Source organism: Hyperolius riggenbachi, chromosome 4 (assembly GCF_040937935.1).
Source record: "Hyperolius riggenbachi isolate aHypRig1 chromosome 4, aHypRig1.pri, whole genome shotgun sequence".
NCBI lineage: Eukaryota > Metazoa > Chordata > Amphibia > Anura > Hyperoliidae > Hyperolius > Hyperolius riggenbachi.
The window spans coordinates 138,035,384-138,056,299 of record NC_090649.1 but is presented as its reverse complement, the minus strand read 5'-3'; the positions used below and the strand labels follow the sequence as shown (position 1 = coordinate 138,056,299).

Here is a 20,916-nt window from a genome sequence, read left to right as displayed (position 1 = left end):
GATAGAGTAAGGGTTCTGCATCTGACACAGGAGACCTGGGTTAAAATCTCAGCTCATCCTGTTCAGTAAGCCTCACCTATTCTGTCAGGAGTCCTTGGGCAAGACTCCCTAGCATAGCTACTGCCAACTGAGCATTTTATTGCATTGTTGTGAAGTGTCTTCCACATGTTGGTGTACAGTTGGATAGCGGACAGTTGCCTTTTATGTAGGGTTTGAGCCTCTCATCCATGTTCAAACCCCAGCTCAAGTCAGCACATAAAAGAAATCTTTGGGCAAGGCTCCATAATGGTCCTGTTTGACTACAGCCCTGAGCACTTGACTCCACCAGGAGAAAAGCACATTATAAGCACAATCAGGAATGGAGTTCAAGAAGAGACCTGAGTAGTCTTTGTACGTTTTATCTGCAGTCAGCTATGATTTCCCAGACATGCTAAATTATACGTTTATGATTATTATTATTTAGTATTTATATAGCACTGACAACTTCCGAAGCACTGTACAGAGTATATTGTCTTATTAACTGTCCCTCAGAAGGGCTCACAATCTAATCCCTACCATAGTCCTATGTCTATGTATGGATCGTGTAGTGTATGTATCATAGTCTAGGGCCAATTTAGAGGGAAGCCAATTAACATATCTATTTTTTTGGGATGTGGTAGGAAACCAGAGTGCCTGGAGGAAGCCCACACAGACATGGGGAGAACATACAAACGCTGTGCAGACAGTGCCCTGACTGGGATGTAAACCAGGGACCCATCGCTAGTGGTAACCACTGCACCACAGTGTTGCCAATCCACTGTCGATCAATGCACTGCTTGTAAATCTATGCACTATTTGTAGATTGATCCACTGTTTGTAGATCTATGCACTCTCCGTAGACCCATCCACTCCAAATATTGAATTTTAACTTCCTTACTTCCCTGCACAGTCATTGATTCATCCATACAGAGCAACGTGCTCAAAGATGCAGGGAATTCGTTATGCCAAACATCTGACTCACTTCACTTCCAGGCAGTGGCTAACAACCATGTTCCTGTAATGATATATTCACTTTGGATAACAAATGCAGTCATGTAGAAGGATAAGCATGTCATTGCCATCACTGAGCTGATTGTCCTAAAGTGTCCCCTATGCAGTGCACTCCAACTCTGGCTTCCATGACCCAGTTTCCTAGATTTATTAGGACATGTACACAGTTGTGTTTATTTGTATGTGAGAAATCAAAGCTTGAGAAGTTTTGTCTGTCTTTGTGGCCTCAACTTACAGCTGTGTGCTACTGCTTCCATCATACACGGCTGCCCTGCCTACTGCAACGCGAGCCTCCATGTGGTTGTCATTACCAATGTTATTTCAGTTGTGGTAGCAGGAAGTAATATGTGCCAAAAATACACTATAGAGAGAAGTTCTCAGGCATCACTACACTGCTACATATGTCCCCACAGGCAGCTACATGAATGGTGACTACACAGTATACTGTAGTACTTTCCCCTAGTTAAAAACCACTGTTCAGAAGATGTGCTAGCTGGTTTTTGTTTTTAAACTTGTAATTTTTCATCCAGAATATGGCTGGATAAAGGAACTGGGGAGATGCCTTAAAGCAAACCTGAACTGAAAATTAAAAGTCAAAATAAACATACACACGTCATACTTCCCTCCAGTGTAGTCTACTAATCAATCTCCTTCTCCTCTCCCGCGTCCTGTTTGTCCACTGTGATCAATGGAATTCTCTGTCACCCATTTTAAAAATGGCGATGAACCTGTAATGCTAGGTACACACCATACAATTTTCTGGCAGATTTACCTGTCTTATCGATTATTTCCAACATGTCCGATCTGAATTTCAATCGATTTTTTTTTCCCGATCTTTTAAGCGTTTTTTAATTGTTTTTTTTTTATTATTGACGGTCCTAGAACTAAACGAAAATCGATCGAAATAAAGATTGGAAAATCAAAATTCTGATTGGACATGTTGGAAATAATTGATCTGGCAGGTAAATCTGTCAGAAAATTGTATGGTGTGTGTCACGGAATAGCCGTGAGAAACGCAGGTGAATCTAGAGCATTCACAGTCAATTTCCTGATCGCTCCCTGTCGAATCTGTGCAGTCATGCAAGCGATCAGAAAACTACACTTTTGTGTTTTTAATCCAGAGATCTGTTCCCCTGTGACCAAAGCATTTCCCTTACCCCTCACCGCACGTGGCCAGATTCCCTGCAGGGCCTAGCTCATTCCCCCTACAGCAGATGTCGCCATGAAAAGGACCAGGAAGCTGGCTCCACAGGGGGGGCCATAGAAAGCCAGCCGATCCGGCACCGAGCACGGGCCATAAGAAAAGTATGGGTGGTATGATTTCCTGTCGGTATACGAAAACCGTATGTCGCACAGCTATAAAATTCATATCGTCTTGTTCGGTAAAATCTGGCCATCATGCTGATATGAAATTCATTGGGATAGCCCGTCCGGTTATTGAGATATGAATCTTCTCAGGAGCCTGACCCGCTGGCTTAGCCATGTCTGATGTCATATTAATCTTTTCCGACAAGTATGAATCTCTTACCCCCCTAAATATAACGTGTATGGTTCAGGAGTTACAGCATTTCATAAGTTTAGCCCTAAAATGTCTGAGGGAATGAACTGTCATTTGTTGGTAACTCAGAGGGGGCCGGCATTGCCACACCCCCCAAACCAGCTTCATCAAAAGCACATGGCCAGCAGGCGGGCTTCAGTACTCCAAATTCCACCTTCCTGAGAGCACATTGCCATCCAGAGGACACATGGTTGGCGGCCATCTTGTCTAAACTGAAACAAAGGACACATGGCTAGCGGCCATCTTGATTGGCCATCTTCTGTAACCTGGAACAAAGGACATTTTCCATGTTTGCGTGGATTTTAAACTTTGCTGGAACTGAACAAAAGGAACTCTACAAGTTTTCCCAGAACGGACATATTTCCACAAATCCTAAGTATTTTCTCCCTTTTATTTCATACTGGCTATTACTGTTTTAATAATTGTTGATTTTAATAATTGTCTGTATATATTATTTATATTGCTTTCAATAAACTGACGATATCGTCAGTTGTTTTTCTAGCTACCCTATTATTCAGCATACACAGAAACTGATCCCAGGTCTCTGAAGAGACGCTACTATTGTTTGTTGTTGGCTATACAGAATACAGCGTGTTTTAACCGTTTTTATTTGTAGATCTAGGCACAGACAGTCGGCGGGCTCCTCTGTCCCATGGTAACGGAGGTGGTGGCAGTTATACCCTGGAATAGTGTGTAAAGTTGTAATTACCTTACCTAACAGGCTCCCTTCTGGTCGGGCTGCTGCCCAAATTTCTGTCGGTTTCTGCGCAAAGGTCGCGACCAAAGCTTGCATGGTCTGTGTGCTGAAACCGATTGGAAGGCAATTTGCGGTCTGATCACTAGGGCTCCTGTGACAGTGTGTACCTAGCATGGCAGCTTCCATGTCAGCACACTGTTAAACATTAATACCGCCAACATGAGCCATAGGCAAATAAGGACATTTTCACTCTAAATCAGCTAAGCGCTTCCTTTATCTGCCATGTGACCTTCTTCTTCAATGTGCAACCAAGATCAGCTACACCTCCACCAGGGACACCCTGTGTGATCCAAACTCACCAAAGATGGTGGACCATGTATTACAGTGGCCTTTCGCACTTCTGGGGCATTAACAGGCTCCCCACGCCCTCGAGCTCTCCTCTTCTCAAAACACCATCAGCTCAGCAGCATATGTTTCCATAAGCATTTACCTCAATGACAATAAAACGCTTTCATTGCGCAATATAGTTTAAAAACAGTTTACTTTATTACGATGTTACACTCACATTCAGCAGGATTTGGCCAAGCATGTGGAGTTACTAACGGGCTCCCCCCCGTGCAGTCTCCTGGGCTGACCGCCGTATAGTTGTAATCAGGGTGCGCGTTCGCTTCCACCGCCAGCCTCCCTCCGCTAGACGCGAGACTTCTTCCGCATGTGGCTCCTCCCAACTAGTTTCGTCACAGCACGTGACTCATTCAGGGGATAGAGCCTACATGCAGTAATTCGCTTATATCTAGTGCGCTCAGCTCCGCCCCGCTAGACGCCTCCCCTCCGCGTCATGCGTTCCGGAGCCCGGAAGCCCGCACTATCTACCATAAAACTTTATTATTCCATACACTTCGCCAGATACAAAGCAGCAACTTAGTTTAAAAGCAATAATACATTTAAAATGCACATGTCCACATGCTAATTCACATTTTACCAATACATAGTATCAGAACAAACTTGTCATCATAAAATTTGCGCATTATATACAGTTTAAGTCTGACATGGTGAGCGGAACTTCCTTGTTTATTATTGTTGATCAAATCACCATTTTTCATATTAAATGCTCCCCATCACTAGCACCCTCCCCCTCATTATCATTTTGGGAAAAACTCTGAGTCCAGCTCCCCAGTCATACAACACTCCCAAATCATGCAGACCCTCCCCACTTAAAGAAAACACACACCTTGGATTATCATCTATTATTAGCTATCATCTATGAAGCAATTGAGGTCTATTTCTATATTCAACCCTTTAGGTTGTAAAGTCTCCATGTTGAAAATCCATTTTGTTTCTTGCCTCGATAATAATCTAATCCGATTCCCCCCTCTCCATGGTACATTAACCTTCTCAATCCCACAGAAATGAAGTCCGGCCGGGTTACAATTGTGTACCCTCCTAAAATGTTCTGAAACACTATGTCCCTTTACCCCCCTTCTGATATTTCTAACGTGTTCCCCCATTCTTTCATGTACAGTTCTTTGTTCTCCCAATATACTGTATCCCACAATAGGTACACCACCCCCTTTGTATGGCATGTGATGTTTTGATGTATCCTAAATGATTTCCCACTGTGGTATGATACAAAATTCTCAGTTCTTTCTCCCTTAGCCTCCCTACAGGGGAGGCATCTACCACAAGGAAAAAAGCCCTTTCTCTGCCAAGGTGCCAGACTCTGTGTCCCGGGTGGGTTAACACAACTGGGTGCCACCAGAGATTTAAGGTTCTGGGCTTTTCTATAGATCATTTTAGGTTTCTCTGGCAGCACCCTTCTAAGTGTGCTGTCTTCCAGTAGAATCCCCCAATGTTTATTCATAATTTTTTTCTATTATCTGAAATTGATCACTAAAATCCGTGACAAAAGCTGTCTGGTAGTTTTCATTCCCCCTTTCACCAGGGCCACTCCCCATCAAGGTCCTCCTATCCCTCTTCCCCACTTCCATCATAGTTCTTTGTGGTTCTACCTCATCATATCCCTTATCACAAAATCTATCAATCAAAATCTGTGATTGTTCAGTATAATCCATTAGTTCACTGCAATTTCTTCTCATCCTTACCATCTGACCCCTTGGTATCCCCCCTATCCATTTTGGGTGATGATTACGATCTATGGGTATGTACCCATTTCTGTCAGTGTCTTTGAAATGGTTTTTTGTAGATTAGTCGATTCCCCATTTTTGTGATGTTCGAATCCAGAAAAGTGATTTCTCGGTCGTCAGTAATGACGTTAAGCTCAATATTCCATGAGTTATTATTTAGTCTTGTAATAAAATCTTTCAATGATTCCTGATCACCCTCCCACAACTAGAACAGGTCATCTATATATCTTGACCAGTGTGAAAATAATGGTGTATTTTCGTGCTCAATTATACCCTCTTCCCAATGTGCCATAAATAGGTTTGCCAGGCATGGGGCAAATCCCGCCCCCATGGCACAACCCCTAATTTGTATATAGTATTCCCCTTGGTGCCAAAAATAATTCTTTTTCAAAGCAAATTTTAATAATTCTAAAATGAACAATATTTGTTTATTTAACATCCCATTGTTTTTCCTAAAAAAGTGTTCAACCGCCTCAAGTGCCAAGTTGTGAGGAATATTCGTATACAGTGATGAAACATCACCTGTTACCAATATTGTATCTTCTGTGAGTGTCATCCTTTCCATTTTATTCAACATGTGTTTAGTGTCCCGAATAACATGGGGTAATTGATCTACCAGTGGCTGTAAGAAATGATTGAGGTATTTCCCCAATTTGTGGGTAACCGACCCTAACCCACTAATTATTGGCCGTCCAGGTGGCTCTGTTCTGCTTTTGTGGATTTTTGGTACCTGATAAATAATTGGTACTCTTGGTGCTGTGGGGATTAGATATGAAAACTCCTGGTCATTAAGTATCCCCTCATCAAGACCCCTTTTCAATATTTTTCTTAGTTCTTCCAGATGTTCTTTTGTCGGGTTTCCCCTTAATTTTTTGTATGCACTTGTGTCAATTACCAACCTATCCACTTCTTTCATATATTGCTCCTTATTAAGGACAACTACCCCTCCCCCCTTATCTGTTTTTTTTCTTCCAATAGGTCCTTTGCTATTTCCCTTTCCCGGTTAAATTTTCCCTCAGGTATCCTTCTAATGTCAGCCTCTACCATTTTTTTAAATATATCAATGGATTTACTGTTGGTCTGTGGGTTAAAGGTAGACGGGCTCCTTAGCCCTGAATGGTGGTATTCATCTATCACGTTGGCCCTGCTGTTGGGGCCCTCCCGCTGAGCAAACTATTTCTTTATATACAACTTCCGGGTAAACTTCTGCAGATCTACGTAAGTGTTAAACTTGTTAAGTCCATTTTTAGGGGCGTATTTTAATCCTTTATCCAGTAATTTGATCTCCTCTCTCCCTAGTGCCACCCCGCTTAGATTGTATATACCTTCTCCTCCTAAAACCTTCTTCTTTTGTATTCTCCTCCCTCCCCTGGATCCTCGTCTGGTCCTCTTTTCCTGTCTCCCATGGGGGTTCCTAAATCCACTCTCTCTCCCTCTGCCCCCTCCCCCTGTTGGACTCTCCATCTTTGGGGTGATCTCCTCCCCCTCCAACCTTCCTCTAAAAAAGGCTGATACCGTTGTTCATTTCTAATTGGGTCATATCTGTTGTATATGGGGACATTGTACCTACTATACTCACCTCTTTGTGGGTAGTGATTGAAACCACCCCTCCTGAAATTTGGGGGGGGGTCTTAGGGGGTCCCCAATATTTATTGGGTGGGGTGCGTGGATTTCCCCTAGGTGTTCTGGGATTTTGGTATTTACTTGGAGTTCTAGGTACATAGTATTTCGGGGGCTCCTCCTGTGTTCTATCATAGATGGGGGGTTCTTGGATTACTACCTCCTTTTTTAAATTTTGGCATCTGTATGCTGTTATATTTGAAAATGCCTCTACGTCTTTTTCATATCTGAATTTCCTATCATCAATGATGCTTTTTTCAGAATGGGTTAGGGAATCACAAAGTCTTTGGGAGAATTCATAGTCTTTGGGAGAAATCATACCACAGTGGGAAATCATTTAAGATACATCAAAACATCACATGCCATACAAAGGGGGTGGTGTACCTATTGTGGGATACAGTATATTGGGAGAACAAAGAGAACTGTACATGAAAGAATGGGGGAACACGTTAGAAATATCAGAAGGGGGGTAAAGGGACATAGTGTTTCAGAACATTTTAGGAGGGTACACAATTGTAACCCGGCCGGACTTCATTTCTGTGGGATTGAGAAGGTTAATGTACCATGGAGAGGGGGGAATCGGATTAGATTATTATCGAGGCAAGAAACAAAATGGATTTTCAACATGGAGACTTTACAACCTAAAGGGTTGAATATAGAAATAGACCTCAATTGCTTCATAGATGATAGCTAATAATAGATGATAATCCAAGGTGTGTGTTTTCTTTAAGTGGGGAGGGTCTGCATGATTTGGGAGTGTTGTATGACTGGGGAGCTGGACTCAGAGTTTTTCCCAAAATGATAATGAGGGGGAGGGTGCTAGTGATGGGGAGCATTTAATATGAAAAATGGTGATTTGATCAACAATAATAAACAAGGAAGTTCCGCTCACCATGTCAGACTTAAACTGTATATAATGCGCAAATTTTATGATGACAAGTTTGTTCTGATACTATGTATTGGTAAAATGTGAATTAGCATGTGGACATGTGCATTTTAAATGTATTATTGCTTTTAAACTAAGTTGCTGCTTTGTATCTGGCGAAGTGTATGGAATAATAAAGTTTTTTATGGTAGATAGTGCGGGCTTCCGGGCTCCGGTACGCATGACGCGGAGGGGAGGCGTCTAGCGGGGCGGAGCTGAGCGCACTAGATATAAGCGAATTACTGCATGTAGGCTCTATCCCCTGAATGAGTCACGTGCTGTGACGAAACTAGTTGGGAGGAGCCACATGCGGAAGAAGTCTCGCGTCTAGCGGAGGGAGGCTGGCGGTGGAAGCGAACGCGCACCCTGATTACAACTATACGGCGGTCAGCCCGGGAGACTGCACGGGGGGGAGCCCGTTAGTAACTCCACATGCTTGGCCAAATCCTGCTGAATGTGAGTGTAACATCGTAATAAAGTAAACTGTTTTTAAACTATATTGCGCAATGAAAGCGTTTTATTGTCATTGAGGTAAATGCTTATGGAAACATATGCTGCTGAGCTGATGGTGTTTTGAGAAGAGGAGAGCTCGAGGGCGTGGGGAGCCTGTTAATGCCCCAGAAGTGCGAAAGGCCACTGTAATACATGGCCCACCATCTTTGGTGAGTTTGGATCACACAGGGTGTCCCTGGTGGAGGTGTAGCTGATCTTGGTTGCACATTGAAGAAGAAGGTCACATGGCAGATAAAGGAAGCGCTTAGCTGATTTAGAGTGAATGTTTGAAAGGAGGAATTGGCTCATTCCTAGGAACAGCAGCGCACCTTTTTCATTTCTAGGACTTTAGAACTAGGACACTTGGATGCTATTTGGTCACTATTCCCAGGACGTTCTTCTCTCTTTTTTTCTCTTTGTACCCAGGAATATAAATACCACATTGGCCAGTTCATTTCTAATCATATTGATTTAATTTATATTCAATTTAATTTTTGGTAAACCATATTGGTATTGGATGATTATCCTAAGCGCTGTGTGTTGTTTGTGTATACAAATAAGGAAATTACCTTGCACATAAGTTGTCCTTTCAGTTGTAACTGACAGCAACTGCTATATTTCAGTTCTGACAAAATCTTGTCAGAACTGGAAGGAATCATTGTTAGAAGCAAATGGTGAGCTTCTGAGAGAAATTAATGGTGAGGCAAGTATGTAATATTTATTTGCAGGTACATCATGTGTTTATTTTAAATAATTTTATTGGTTCCCTTCAAGAAAAGGTAAAAATGACTGAGCAAATTTACTAATGTCCCCAAATCTGTCTGAAAAAAACATATCTATTGACGATGATGGCAAAGCGGACACTGGGACACACCGGACCATGAGGCCTTATGCTTCTGGTGAGTTGTCTAACGGGCAGTCAGATAAGAAGTCGAGAACCCGTTCAGTAGCTAAGCGCCGCGTAGAGCGGGTCATGCAGACCCACTCTGTGCGTCCGTCTGGTAGGGGAGAGATGTGAAGAACATTACGGAAAGTCGTGCGCGTAAACGCCAACGATTTTCGTATGGCCCCACACAGTTACTGTCAGCCCTGGGTAGAATAAAAAAAATGCCTTTCTTTGCTCTTCTTCTGAGAGCATGGCAGGAGTACAGCCCTCCCCCACATCCTGTTCAGGTCAGGAAAGAATTCACAAGTGGCCAGACCACCTGGGGAGCAGCCATTTGGTCACACAGCTCATGTTCCACCAAACCAGCTCAAACTGGTTGAACTTCAAATTTCCCTCCAAGCTTATAGCTTCACACAATGGGAACATTTACTTTATTAATAATTCAAGATGGGTTTGGCACAGAAAGACAACAAACACATTTCCTGATACCCAGAAATCAGTTCTATCACTCACATGATTTATAATTTTCTGGCTATCAGGAATCAATAGAGAGACCACTTTATCCGGCCTGCGTAGAGCAAATTCGACAGACTAGGCGTGTATAGTCTCATTTAATACAGAGTCGCATGCTGCTTATGAATATGGTCTCGGATTTGCGATGCACCCATCTGGGGCGGAATTACACAAATTATTAATAATTGGTACATTCCTTGCTCCAAGTCTGTGGGTGGCAACCTGACTGCCAGGAGGTAACCCTGCCTCAAACACACCTACTTTCCAGGTAGTGACCGCCCCAAAACTCTGGTCAGTAAAAAGCGTTTGCAAGGAACTCCTCCCTGTTCTTCAATTTACATCGACTAGGGAAGTCCAGACATGTGCTCAAGGAGAACCAGGCGCATGTTGTGTACAAAGACTTTAACCTGAATGCCTACTTTTAAACTGGACTATTTTCTTCATGCTTCAAATGAACTGCTCAGCTAACTAAGTAAGAACTTTCTGATTTTATTCCTTTTATTTTTAAGCTCTGTGTTTTATATGTTAATAGGTGTATATAACTGTATGTAATGCATTTGTGTTATTAAACGTTTAAAAATCAGTTATGACCTGTTGCTGAACATACACAATCGTACCTATTCTCCTGAACTCGCTACCCTGTGTTTAATAGAAGTATACACCTTTATAACCCGTATGCGAGAACCCGGCCCAGATATAACGATCTGACCCAGGTTCCTGCATACTGCTAAGGGTTAATAGAGCGTTCTCGAAGTCCTAGTAAAATTACAGTAGCGGGCTGTGTAACTCGCTTGGTGGCAGATCTTTGAATTGTATGTGTGTGGAGTGATTCGGTTGGTATCAGAACGCTCCCTTCGCGAGTCAGTTCATCAAATTGCAAACGCGGGTTACCCTTCGTGATGAACAAATGACCGTGTAAGAGGATTTCTGACGCTGATCGATTTACCCCATCCGCAGACCGGCCTAGCGGTCTGTGACATAGGGTGTTAAGTAGTTTGCACATCTAAAGCTGTTACTGATCGCGCACAAAGTTTAGCGGTGTGCGTTGCGCGAAATGTCGCACAGTTTGCATGTTAAGTAGCTTATTCGGCTATTTAGCACCGGACGGTGCGTCGTTTCGTGCACACCGGTGCGGCATTTCGCTTGCACCGCGCAGCGCTTAAACTTTGCACGAGCAAACTTTTGCGCATGTATTAGCGCGTGCAAAGTGCCTTTGCACGTGCTAAGGGGCTTTTCACTGGCGTCACTTGGCACCCTTTAGTGAATCAAGCCCTAAGTGTCGCTGAGAAGTAATGGTCCAGTGATAGATTTCTAATGCTCTGATATGCTGGTCACGATCGTATACTAAAGCAGGAAGTTTTTTCCCGTGTGTTTTACTACACCTGAGCAACATGTAAAACCTTGCAGCAGACCTATCTACATGGCCTAGGCCATGGATACCTGAAGGAATTGTTGCAACTGCATCACACCTTCCACAACCTCAGATCAACAGGATCCAATAACAAGAGTCCATCTCAAAACCTTTGAAGCCAGAGCCTTCTGTCATGCTGCCCTTACCCTTTGGAACACCTTGCTACACTCCATCAAGAAAGCACCAACCTTGGAGGCGATTAAGTCAAAACTGAAAAGCCATCTGTTTAGTCTTGCATGTATGATCACATAACTTTTCCCCTGTGACATATCACAAACCTAAACTATGTTCTGATCTGAGACAAGCTTATGTGCTTTGGATCCTGTGGGAGAAAAGTACTTTACAAATGTTTTGTTGTTTGGATAGCCACTAAAATACACAAATTATTTGTCAACTTGTCTTTCAATTTCTTCTAGGCAGGCAATGGATGTACCAGACATGTACAGAATTTGGATATTTCCAGTCCTCCGATTCTAGCTCACAGCCTTTCTCTGGATTTCCGTTGAGGTAAGAATATGAATTGGAACAGAAAGCACTGTGCACACTGTGCTGATGGCGTCTCACCGCTGTACAAAACCAGTGCAAAAAAGAATGGGAATCTTGAAAACCTTCTTATGTGTGAATATTTGTGTGAGCTAACTTTAATCTTTGCTGTGAGAGATAGAAGTCCTTCATGTTTGTCATGTGATGTTGCTGGAACACTAAAGAATGATTGGGTTTTGGAAAGAGCCAGCTTGCTTGCAGGGGTACGGTTATATCCGTGTGTTTGGAAATAGTAGTGTTTCCTAATATCGGAACAGAAATGATCCAGGGTTTGTTTTTAACCTGCCTTCTATTGGGACACAAATGTTTGAGAGTTTATCCGAACACAGAGGGGATGCTAAAAGGTTAGCATATTATCAGTTCTGCAGCTGCAGTCTTGAGCACATATCCCCAGTACTGATGGGAATCCCAGTGACATACTTCCTGCCCAGTAGGAAGTACCTCACCGAGCAGGGGGTGGCGCTACGCATATGACCCTTTTGCTGCACTGTGGCGCAGGGTCATATAAATAAATACTGCTTTTTGTGATGATGCAGAGACGTGCTCCCCTGCCACGTGATCACCGCACTGATTAGGTGTTAAAGGGGCCTCAATTGTCTCTATATTCCAATATGAGAGTTGTAATTTTTAAACTGACGTAAAACTTGAGTGTCCCATTGACGATTGCAGTCACTCGGTCCCTTCTACACAGCCCAGTAGCCAGCAGAAGCATGGGGATCTCCACTGGGCTGCAAAAGACCAATGGGAATTCTCAGCAACAAGTGAGAATTCTCATTGGTTCATGGTGGACCAATCAAAATTCTCCCTGTTGCTAGGGAGAATTGGCCTGATGCAGCCTATGGAGAGCCCCATGCTTCTGCGGGCCTCCAAGCTGAATATGGACAGACCAATCGGCGGGACAGGTGAGCGGGAATGCGGATGCGGAGTGTACTGAGAGTTTTGTTGCAATCAGATGCAAAAACGGATAGACCGCATCCGCCTAGTGGATGCGCTTACCGTTTCTGTTTTGCATCCACTCCAGTGTGAACAAGCTTTTAGGTGATCTGTTTTCATATGGAAAGACTGGCTAATGGCCGCCTCCCAGCTAACTTCCCAACTGTCCTATGTGGATGATGATGGATCAGGAGGACGAGTCTAAATCAATGTCTGTCCAATAAAATTGCACTGCCTTATCGAAAGGAATTTAAGCCACAGGATCCAGCCAGACAGCTATTTTTAATATGTTTATTGCAAAATGTAAAACTTTGTGCAATGCTAATTAGTACAATTTTTCTGTTAATTGCATTGAACATGGGAAACTAAATTATACATTTTGAAAGTTAAACTGTATTACGCTTTATAAGTACAGTGCTGTGTAGGAGGCTGTGAAGCCGTTCAACTGCTGAATTGGCTATTATTAGACAATGCAGGTGCCTGTGACAAGGTCATATGAAAGAGATGAAGGAGGATTATATCGTGAGAGCACAGTACAGTACAATCTGGATTTGTACACATCTTCTCTTTAATGTGATGGCCTTCCAAAATTACAGGAAACAAATGTTTAATGTCCTTTCTCTTCAGCTAAACTATTCCCGCATGGGAGATGCATAGCACAAGAAGCATATACGCACACATCTGTTCATGCAGCATAGCTATTATCTGTCAAACTGGTGACCTTTCAGAGAAAAGGAATAGAGTGATTTACTAACAAAGAAAATAGTATTTTTACTTTGAATGCTGTGCAGTGTCCAAAAAGGACCAGATTTCAACTCTGTGTTTACCTAGGCAACTTTTTCACACTGCCACAGATCTGTGTACCCATATGGTTCTCTAATGAAGCCGTTCATTTGTGCGGTTGATTAGGCATGGGGGGGGGGAGTGGTGGTGGTTAGGCATCGGTAATGGGAGGGTTGGTTGGAGGTAGGCATCTGCGGGGGACAGTTAGGTTGGTTAGGCATCGGCACAGGGGTCAGTTAGTGTAGGGCATCAGCGTGGGGGTGGGTTAGGGTTAGGCATCAAGATGGACGGGCTCATGTGTAAGTAAGGCTAGGTTAGACCGTAGTAGAATATTGGTTCATTACCAATATTCTATATTTACAGAAGGGTGATGTGGAAGCAAAGCGGTGGGAAGAATGGATGAGTCTAGATTCTGCATTCATGACTTTTTTGAAGAGGGGCATTGTGGTTCAAGGGGAGGCCTGACAGTAGGGCATTGCAAAAGTCAAGGTGGGAGATGAGGGCATGGATGAGACTTGTCCGGGTCAGAAAGGCACTATTGCCATCTTGTTTTCCAAGGGACAAAAGCATATATTCATGCTTTATTAGTTCTATGGAATAAGTATGCAGGCTGCGTAACCTAAAACCTTGCCAGCTACTTGTATTTTTCATATCAGTCACCGAAGTAATACAAAAACTAAAATGACAGCCTGGAAAATGATTTTTTAACAAACAAGTAAGCAGTTGCATCTCCCATGTTTCTCCTCAGCTTGGTTCCCTTTAAGGAAACCTTAAGCTAGAGGGATATGTAGGCCGCCATATTTATTTGCTTTTAAAGGTAACCCGATGTGAGAGGGATATGGAGGCTGCCATATTAATTACCTTGTAAACAATGCCAGTTACCTGGCAGCCCTGTTGATCTTCTGGCATAAATAGTGTCCAAGTCAAAATCTTGGAACAAGCATATGGCTAATCCAGTAAAACCTGATTTGATCTGCATGCTTTTTGTGCAGCATGGTGGTGTAGTGGTTAGTGCTCTCGCCTTGCAGCATTGGGTCCCTGGTTTGAATCCCATCTACATGGAGTTTGTATGTTCTCCCCATGTCTGATGTACATGAGACATAAATAGACATATGACTATAGTAGGGATTACCGGTAGATTGTGATCTCCTCTGAGGGACAGCTAAGTGACATGACTATGTACTCTCTACAGAGCTGTGGAAGAGATCAGCATTGTATGCATACTAAATAATAATAATGCTTGTTCAGGGTCTATGGCTAAAATTATTAGAGGCAGAGGATCGGGAGGACAGCCAGGCAACTGGTATTGTTTAAAAGGAAATAAAAATGGCAGCCTCCATATCACTCTAACCTGGGTTCCCTTTAAACAATGCAAATCTCCTGGCTGTCCTGCTGTTGATCCTCTGTCTAGAATACATTTAGTCATGGACTCTGAACAAGCATGACACTATTGCAGCCATAAGGATCAGTAAGACATCCAGGTAACTGGCATTGTTTAAAAGGAAATAAATATGGTAGCCTCCGTATTCCCCTCTCTCTTCAGGTGTCCTTTAAGCTGACAAATGCTTCTAGTCTCATCACGTATATAATTCATGTTTTGCTTTTGTGTTTTTGCAGCTATCATGTCCAGCAATGCACGGACATCTACGGCAACGAATTTAATTTGGCAATGATTACGGGTGCCATTCAGCAAACTGTTGAAAATTATGGGGGACTCAACATTGAAAGTAGCAGAATAGTATTTCCAAATGGCTTGATTGACCCTTGGCATGCTTTGGGGATTAATACGAGCCTTGGCACTGACATTGTTGCTATACCAATGCAAGGTAATGTATTGTAAAACATTTTAACAAAAACAAAAAAATAAAGCTATTCATGTTTGTAGTATGCCATCAAAGGATCTGCGCAGGCGTAGAAAGCCCACCGACTCCCTGTCAGCAAAAACTAAACTAGATGGCGGCGGGGGACCGGAGGCTCCATGAGCGACTGCTAGGGCACGGGACGGCTGCAGGGGGCTCTTAGAAGTCCCAGGAAAGTAAAACTCATTTTTTATTCCTGGCTTAAGTGTCCCTTTAAAGAGTCTGAAGTGAGATTAAATCCTTGCTTTTACCTTTTATTTATGTACAGCATTATGTCCAGGGCTAAACCGCCATATCCCGGCAGGACGAGGGTTTTATACCCCCCAAATCCCTGGGGCTGAAATCGGGGAGCGCTTCCTGGAAGAGGCAGAGCTTTCTGCAGTAGCTCTGCCTCTACGTGCGTCAATCCCTGCTGATTGCTGCCTTTCCCCGCCCCTCTCAGCCTTCTTTCACTGAGAGGGACGGGGGAGAGGCGGAGATCAGCGGGGATTGACACTAATGGAGGCAGAGCTGCAGCTCAAAGCTCTGCCTCCCCGGGCAGCAAAATCCACGACCTAGAATGTTGTGGATTTTTACCTTGTGATTTGGGGGTATAAAACCCTCGTCCTGCCGCAGGGATGCGGTGTTTCAGCCCTGGACATAATGCTGTACATAAAAGGTAAAAACAAGATTTTAAACTCACTTTAGAGTCTCTGCTTCTCTCAGTAAGTATGTTAAGTTGAGGGACTAGAAGTTCCAGCTGCAAGCTGCAGATCAGAAATATGATGGTGCCCTCAAAGGCTGCAGACAGCTGAGACACCATTACCAATGCCAGGCAATACAGACCAACACGCACACCCACCCTCACCTCCACCAACTCCTCTGGGGGGTGCTGGGGAGAGTTCTTCTTTAGTTCCACATGTAGATAAGCCCTAGCTGGAATTTAAGCATGCTTGAAATATAAGCCCTAACAGAAGTTGAAGAGAAGGAAAAGGCGAGAACATAGTGGTGCAGTCCTTTCATGCCGGAACACAGCAAGGTTATCAGCTGTGTGCAGGGGTAATAGGGGCAGGTGCCTGATCAGTACAGTAGCATACCTTCATATCCAGGAACAGCACAGTACAAAGAAATAGGAAATGTTCTGCTGAGAGACACTTCCTGATAGAAATATAAGACATCCTCTGAAAATAAGCCCTAGCACATCTTTTGGAGCAAAAATTAATATACGACACTGTCCTATTTTCGGGGAAACATGGATAGGTGGATTTTTCTGCACCGTTGAGAGTCCTGTCAGGTGTTTGACTTGATGCACGTTACACATTGACTGTGAAAAACAGTATAAAGACATGATTTCCCAGGTAGATTTGTTTTGAAACGGAATATCGCCTCACCCTTACAAGCGGGGTACATGTGCAGCTAAGATACAGTATTTCTATTTATTTTTACATAAGTGACCTTTGCCCCACAGTGGGCTTAGATGGTTTATTTTCTTCAAGTAAGTCCTGATCTAATGTTTGTCTAATTAGTAATAATATCTGCGGGTCCCCAAGTTCTGCTTTCAATTCAAAACCTAAAGTATCCTCACTTTGTCTCCCTAGAAAGGCTTCATACACCTTTCTGCTGAAATCCATGTGGTTCTGCACCACCAGATTACATGCCTCCTCGGATGCTATGTGAGGAATGTAAGAGCGTCTGCCTTATAAGCCATTTTCTATCTTTCATCAGCCATGTTGTATCAACAAAATGATCAGTCCATTGTTATGATTCTATCATGCATTAGATTAATAGGCATCAATGTGCAGGCAGGAGACCTTCACTGACAACACTTTTTACTGGACGCCTGTATTCAAAATTCAAGTTGTCTGTTTTATATATGCCGACACAGTTTCCTTCTTTTATTGTAATTAAAGTGTAACTGCAGCCAAAACCTATTTTTTTAAATTATTATTATAGCTTGAGGAAGGGTTAAATAGTAAGGGGAAAAAATAAATCAATACATTGCAAAAAGAGAAATTGTAAAATAGAAGAAAGATCAAGAAATGACTGATATTCACCATGTAATTTGCTCATGTTGTTTAATCCACAATGAGCCTGCACATCATCATCTTTACTACTGGCAGACAAGAAAAAAAAGTAGGCGGCATCAACTGTCGTTATCTATAATCACACCCCTCTAACAATGTGATAGGCTAAACGGTTGATTTTTATATAGATGTGCATATGCACAGTGGGAGATACTGGTTGCTTGGCAGCAGTGGCATAGCTACAGACCTCTGTGCCCAATGCAAATTTGGACATAGGCCCCCTGCCAATTTACTAGCGATCTAAGTTATCCCCCCTCCCCCCTAAGGGAATAGTGGTCCCCCATGGTCCTAGCACAGTATTAGCAGAGGAGCAAATCACCTGTCAGGCTCTGTCTGCAGGGGCCCTAGGGAGTAGAACTACACCTGTTTGTGCACATGGGTGAATCTGTGCAGTGGGGGTGAATCAGGAAAAAAAGGCCAGGCCAGATAGTTACCAAAAGTAGAGTCTTTATCTGTCTCTACTCTACAGACAGTCTCTACAGAACTGGAGGGGACAGGCGAGCCAAGCCAGAGAGAGACAAATACACCACACAGCAGTCTGCAGGCACACATGCACTGTCTCTGCTGGCCGTGGCTCACTTGAGAAAGAGGGGAGGAGCCAAAGATTTCCTAGTGAAGTGCCATCTGAAGGGGCGGACTGGGCGGTCATTGGTGTCATTGGTGGGTGGTGTAGAGGCGGCGCCAGGAGGAGAACAGTGACAGCAACTGCACTTGATGTAGTGTTTGGGTCTGGGCGTGAGGCGGGCGGTGAGTAAAGTATTTGCTGCAGCCGCACACATGGAGACCCTCCAGCACATAAGCCCGGTCATGGCAGCTGTGACAGCAGGCCCTACACCACTGCTTGGCATTTGAAAACTACAGTTATTTCCCACAATGCAACAAGGTTCACTGTAAAGAAACGGTCATGACATTACACTGTCTTTAGCACAATACAATAAATCACACCGCTTCTTCTTTAGACTGTTTTTTTAATTTGTTCGAGTTCTTTCTCGCATGGGCAAGAAAACTACCGTATATACTTGAATATAAGCCGACCCGAGTATATGTCGAGCCCCCAACTTTTACCTTAAAAAAACTGGAAGAAAATTTGACGCGAGTATAAGCCAGGGATGGCAAAAACCACCACCACAACACCATCACTCATAGCCATGGCCGGCCACAATCATATATTAGAAAATTGCCATAATAAGCAAGGACATAGGCCTACAATAGAGATGGACATGCAAAGAACTCCTGTTGCAAAATTTAAGCTGGCATAAAGATAAAGCAAGGAATGCAGAGCCACATAGTCATGTATCTAAAACTTGATATAGGAATGCAAGGATTCTCACCACTCAGTAGACACTGTCCCCATATGCCTTCCAAGGCTACAACTAGGCCTTCCAAGATGAGGGTAGCTGGGACCTCCCATGGAAATGTCAAGAGTGTGGTCTCCCTCGGATTATGCACCACTGTGCATATAGTAGGGGCACTATGGGGGTTACTCAAAGAGTAGTGACTCTAGTATATGCTGAGACCCCCCACTTTTGGGCCGCTTTTTTGGCCCAAAAGTTAGGCTTATACTCGAGTATATACAGTAATATTTATCCTGGTCTTTTTAGGTATCCCACAATATTATTTTATATTTAACTCTACTTTTTAAGATTTTAATATTTCATTTTCTCTGCTCAGACACATTAATTGAAGTATGCCAGAGCTAAAAACCTGTATACTATTGACCCTTTTTATCTCTTTACTGCTCTCAGAAACCCAGTTCTCTACTTGAAAAGCATTTTATGACTGTAATTTCTTATTAGTGTGGATTGAGCTATAGTCCAACTAGGTCCTGACCGGACAGAAACTGCCACTTACATTCCTGATCTTTAACTCTTTTAAGTAAGGAAATAAATAAGGAACACAGCATAGTCATTTGTGTGCTAGGCACTGTACATGCACATGTCTATCTCATCATGTCACATATCACCTTGGTGTTCCTTTAACCACTTGGGGACCTTAGGCTTACACCCCCTTAGTGACCAGGCTATTTTTTTTGCAATTAAGGCCACTGCAGCTTTAAGGCCTCGCTGCAGGGTCATACAACTCAGCACACAAGTGACTCCCCCCCCTCCCCTTTTTCTGCCCACCAACAGAGATTTTCTGTTGGTGGGCTCTGATCACTCCCAGGGTTGTTTATTTAATTTTTAGAAATATATATATTTTTTTAATAAATAAACATATTTTTTTATTATTTTCCTATCCCACCCTCCCCCTGCCAGCCTATGACAATGATCGGCGGATCGCTTCTGTCTCCCCAAGGGGACAGCCGTGTCACATGGCGGTCCCCAGTACATAGCTGCCGTGGAATGCAACACTGTACCCAGTAAATTGCCGTCTTACAGTCTCTTAACGGCAATCGCCGCTGGGAGACTGGTGATGGAGTGGAGCTCCGTCATTCAAGCGGAGATGCGTGCGAATCTGCGCTCGCGAACTCCTGCAAAACCCCGCCCCCAGGACTTGACGCCAATTGGCGTTAGGCGGTCCTGGGGCTGCCACCATGTTCACACCCTTTGGCATTACATGGTCTTTAGGAGGTTAATGCTGGGGATTGTTGTAACTGAATCAGCTCTACCATAGATATCTCCTATGTTTTGTGCATCAGAACCCTGGTGTTAGGGCGTTGACATTCCTAATCTACTTGTTTTTGTTTTTTAGATGCTGCGCACTGTGCTGATATGTACCCTGCCCGACCTGAAGAGCCTTTCGTGTTGCCAGCTGTAAGAAAGCTAGTCTATGAGCTGCTTACCAAATGGCTACAGTTATAATCAATGGGAAGCTCTACTCTTTTAAGTTTCCTGTTTGTAAATTTTAACTGTACAGCATTAAACCCCAGGTTGATCTGCCTATTAGCATTTGCACATAGCAGTTAGTGTTTGTTCTCCAACTGTCACTTAACTACAACTGCCATCATGGCCTACTGTCAGCATGCTGTGAGATGTAGTTTATAGACAGCTGGAGAGCTACACACTAGCTTATAAGAAGAAGATATCACTTTAATGGAATGCCTTGAAGCCTCCACATATCCTGCAGGCAGCTTTCAATGTTTTGGATGATTTTTGTGTCAATATGTCCACACCGCATGGGACAATATTTTGCTGTTTGTATAAACTTTTTGTTTTTGAATCTGGCTACAATTTTGTTTTAGTTAGGTCAGTAATAAACTTGGAATTTTATTTTTGCAAAACGCCTTGTGTGTTTTTCCATCTTCTGTTCCCGTATGCTTCGGTAATCTGTATTGTCCTTGTGACTGTCATTCCAATTTTAGAAAGAGAAGTACACAGTCAAGTCACTTTATTCTGACCACTTGCAAATCTCCAGAATGACTGTCTCTCTAGTAGCACAGAAAGTAGCCCAATATTGTGGGAGTGACCAGATGCTAGAGAAATGTGTAGCAGTACAGACGTCAGTGTTTCCAGCAGCTGCT

At 43.3% G+C, this 20,916-nt stretch overlaps 1 protein-coding gene across 1 annotated transcript in view; it reads left to right on the top strand.

Annotated features, from left to right (window-relative positions):
- Window positions 1–20,676, top strand: part of LOC137570529 (putative serine protease K12H4.7) — an 83,736-nt gene extending 63,060 nt beyond the window's left edge. Inside the window, exons 7-9 of the mRNA XM_068279222.1 lie at window positions 11,692–11,782; window positions 15,152–15,360; window positions 20,148–20,676. Coding sequence (XP_068135323.1) covers window positions 11,692–11,782; window positions 15,152–15,360; window positions 20,148–20,257 — 410 coding nt within the window. The 3' untranslated portion in view covers window positions 20,258–20,676. The remainder of the gene's footprint in view (window positions 1–11,691; window positions 11,783–15,151; window positions 15,361–20,147) is intronic.
- The last annotated feature ends 240 nt before the right edge of the window (window positions 20,677–20,916 follow it).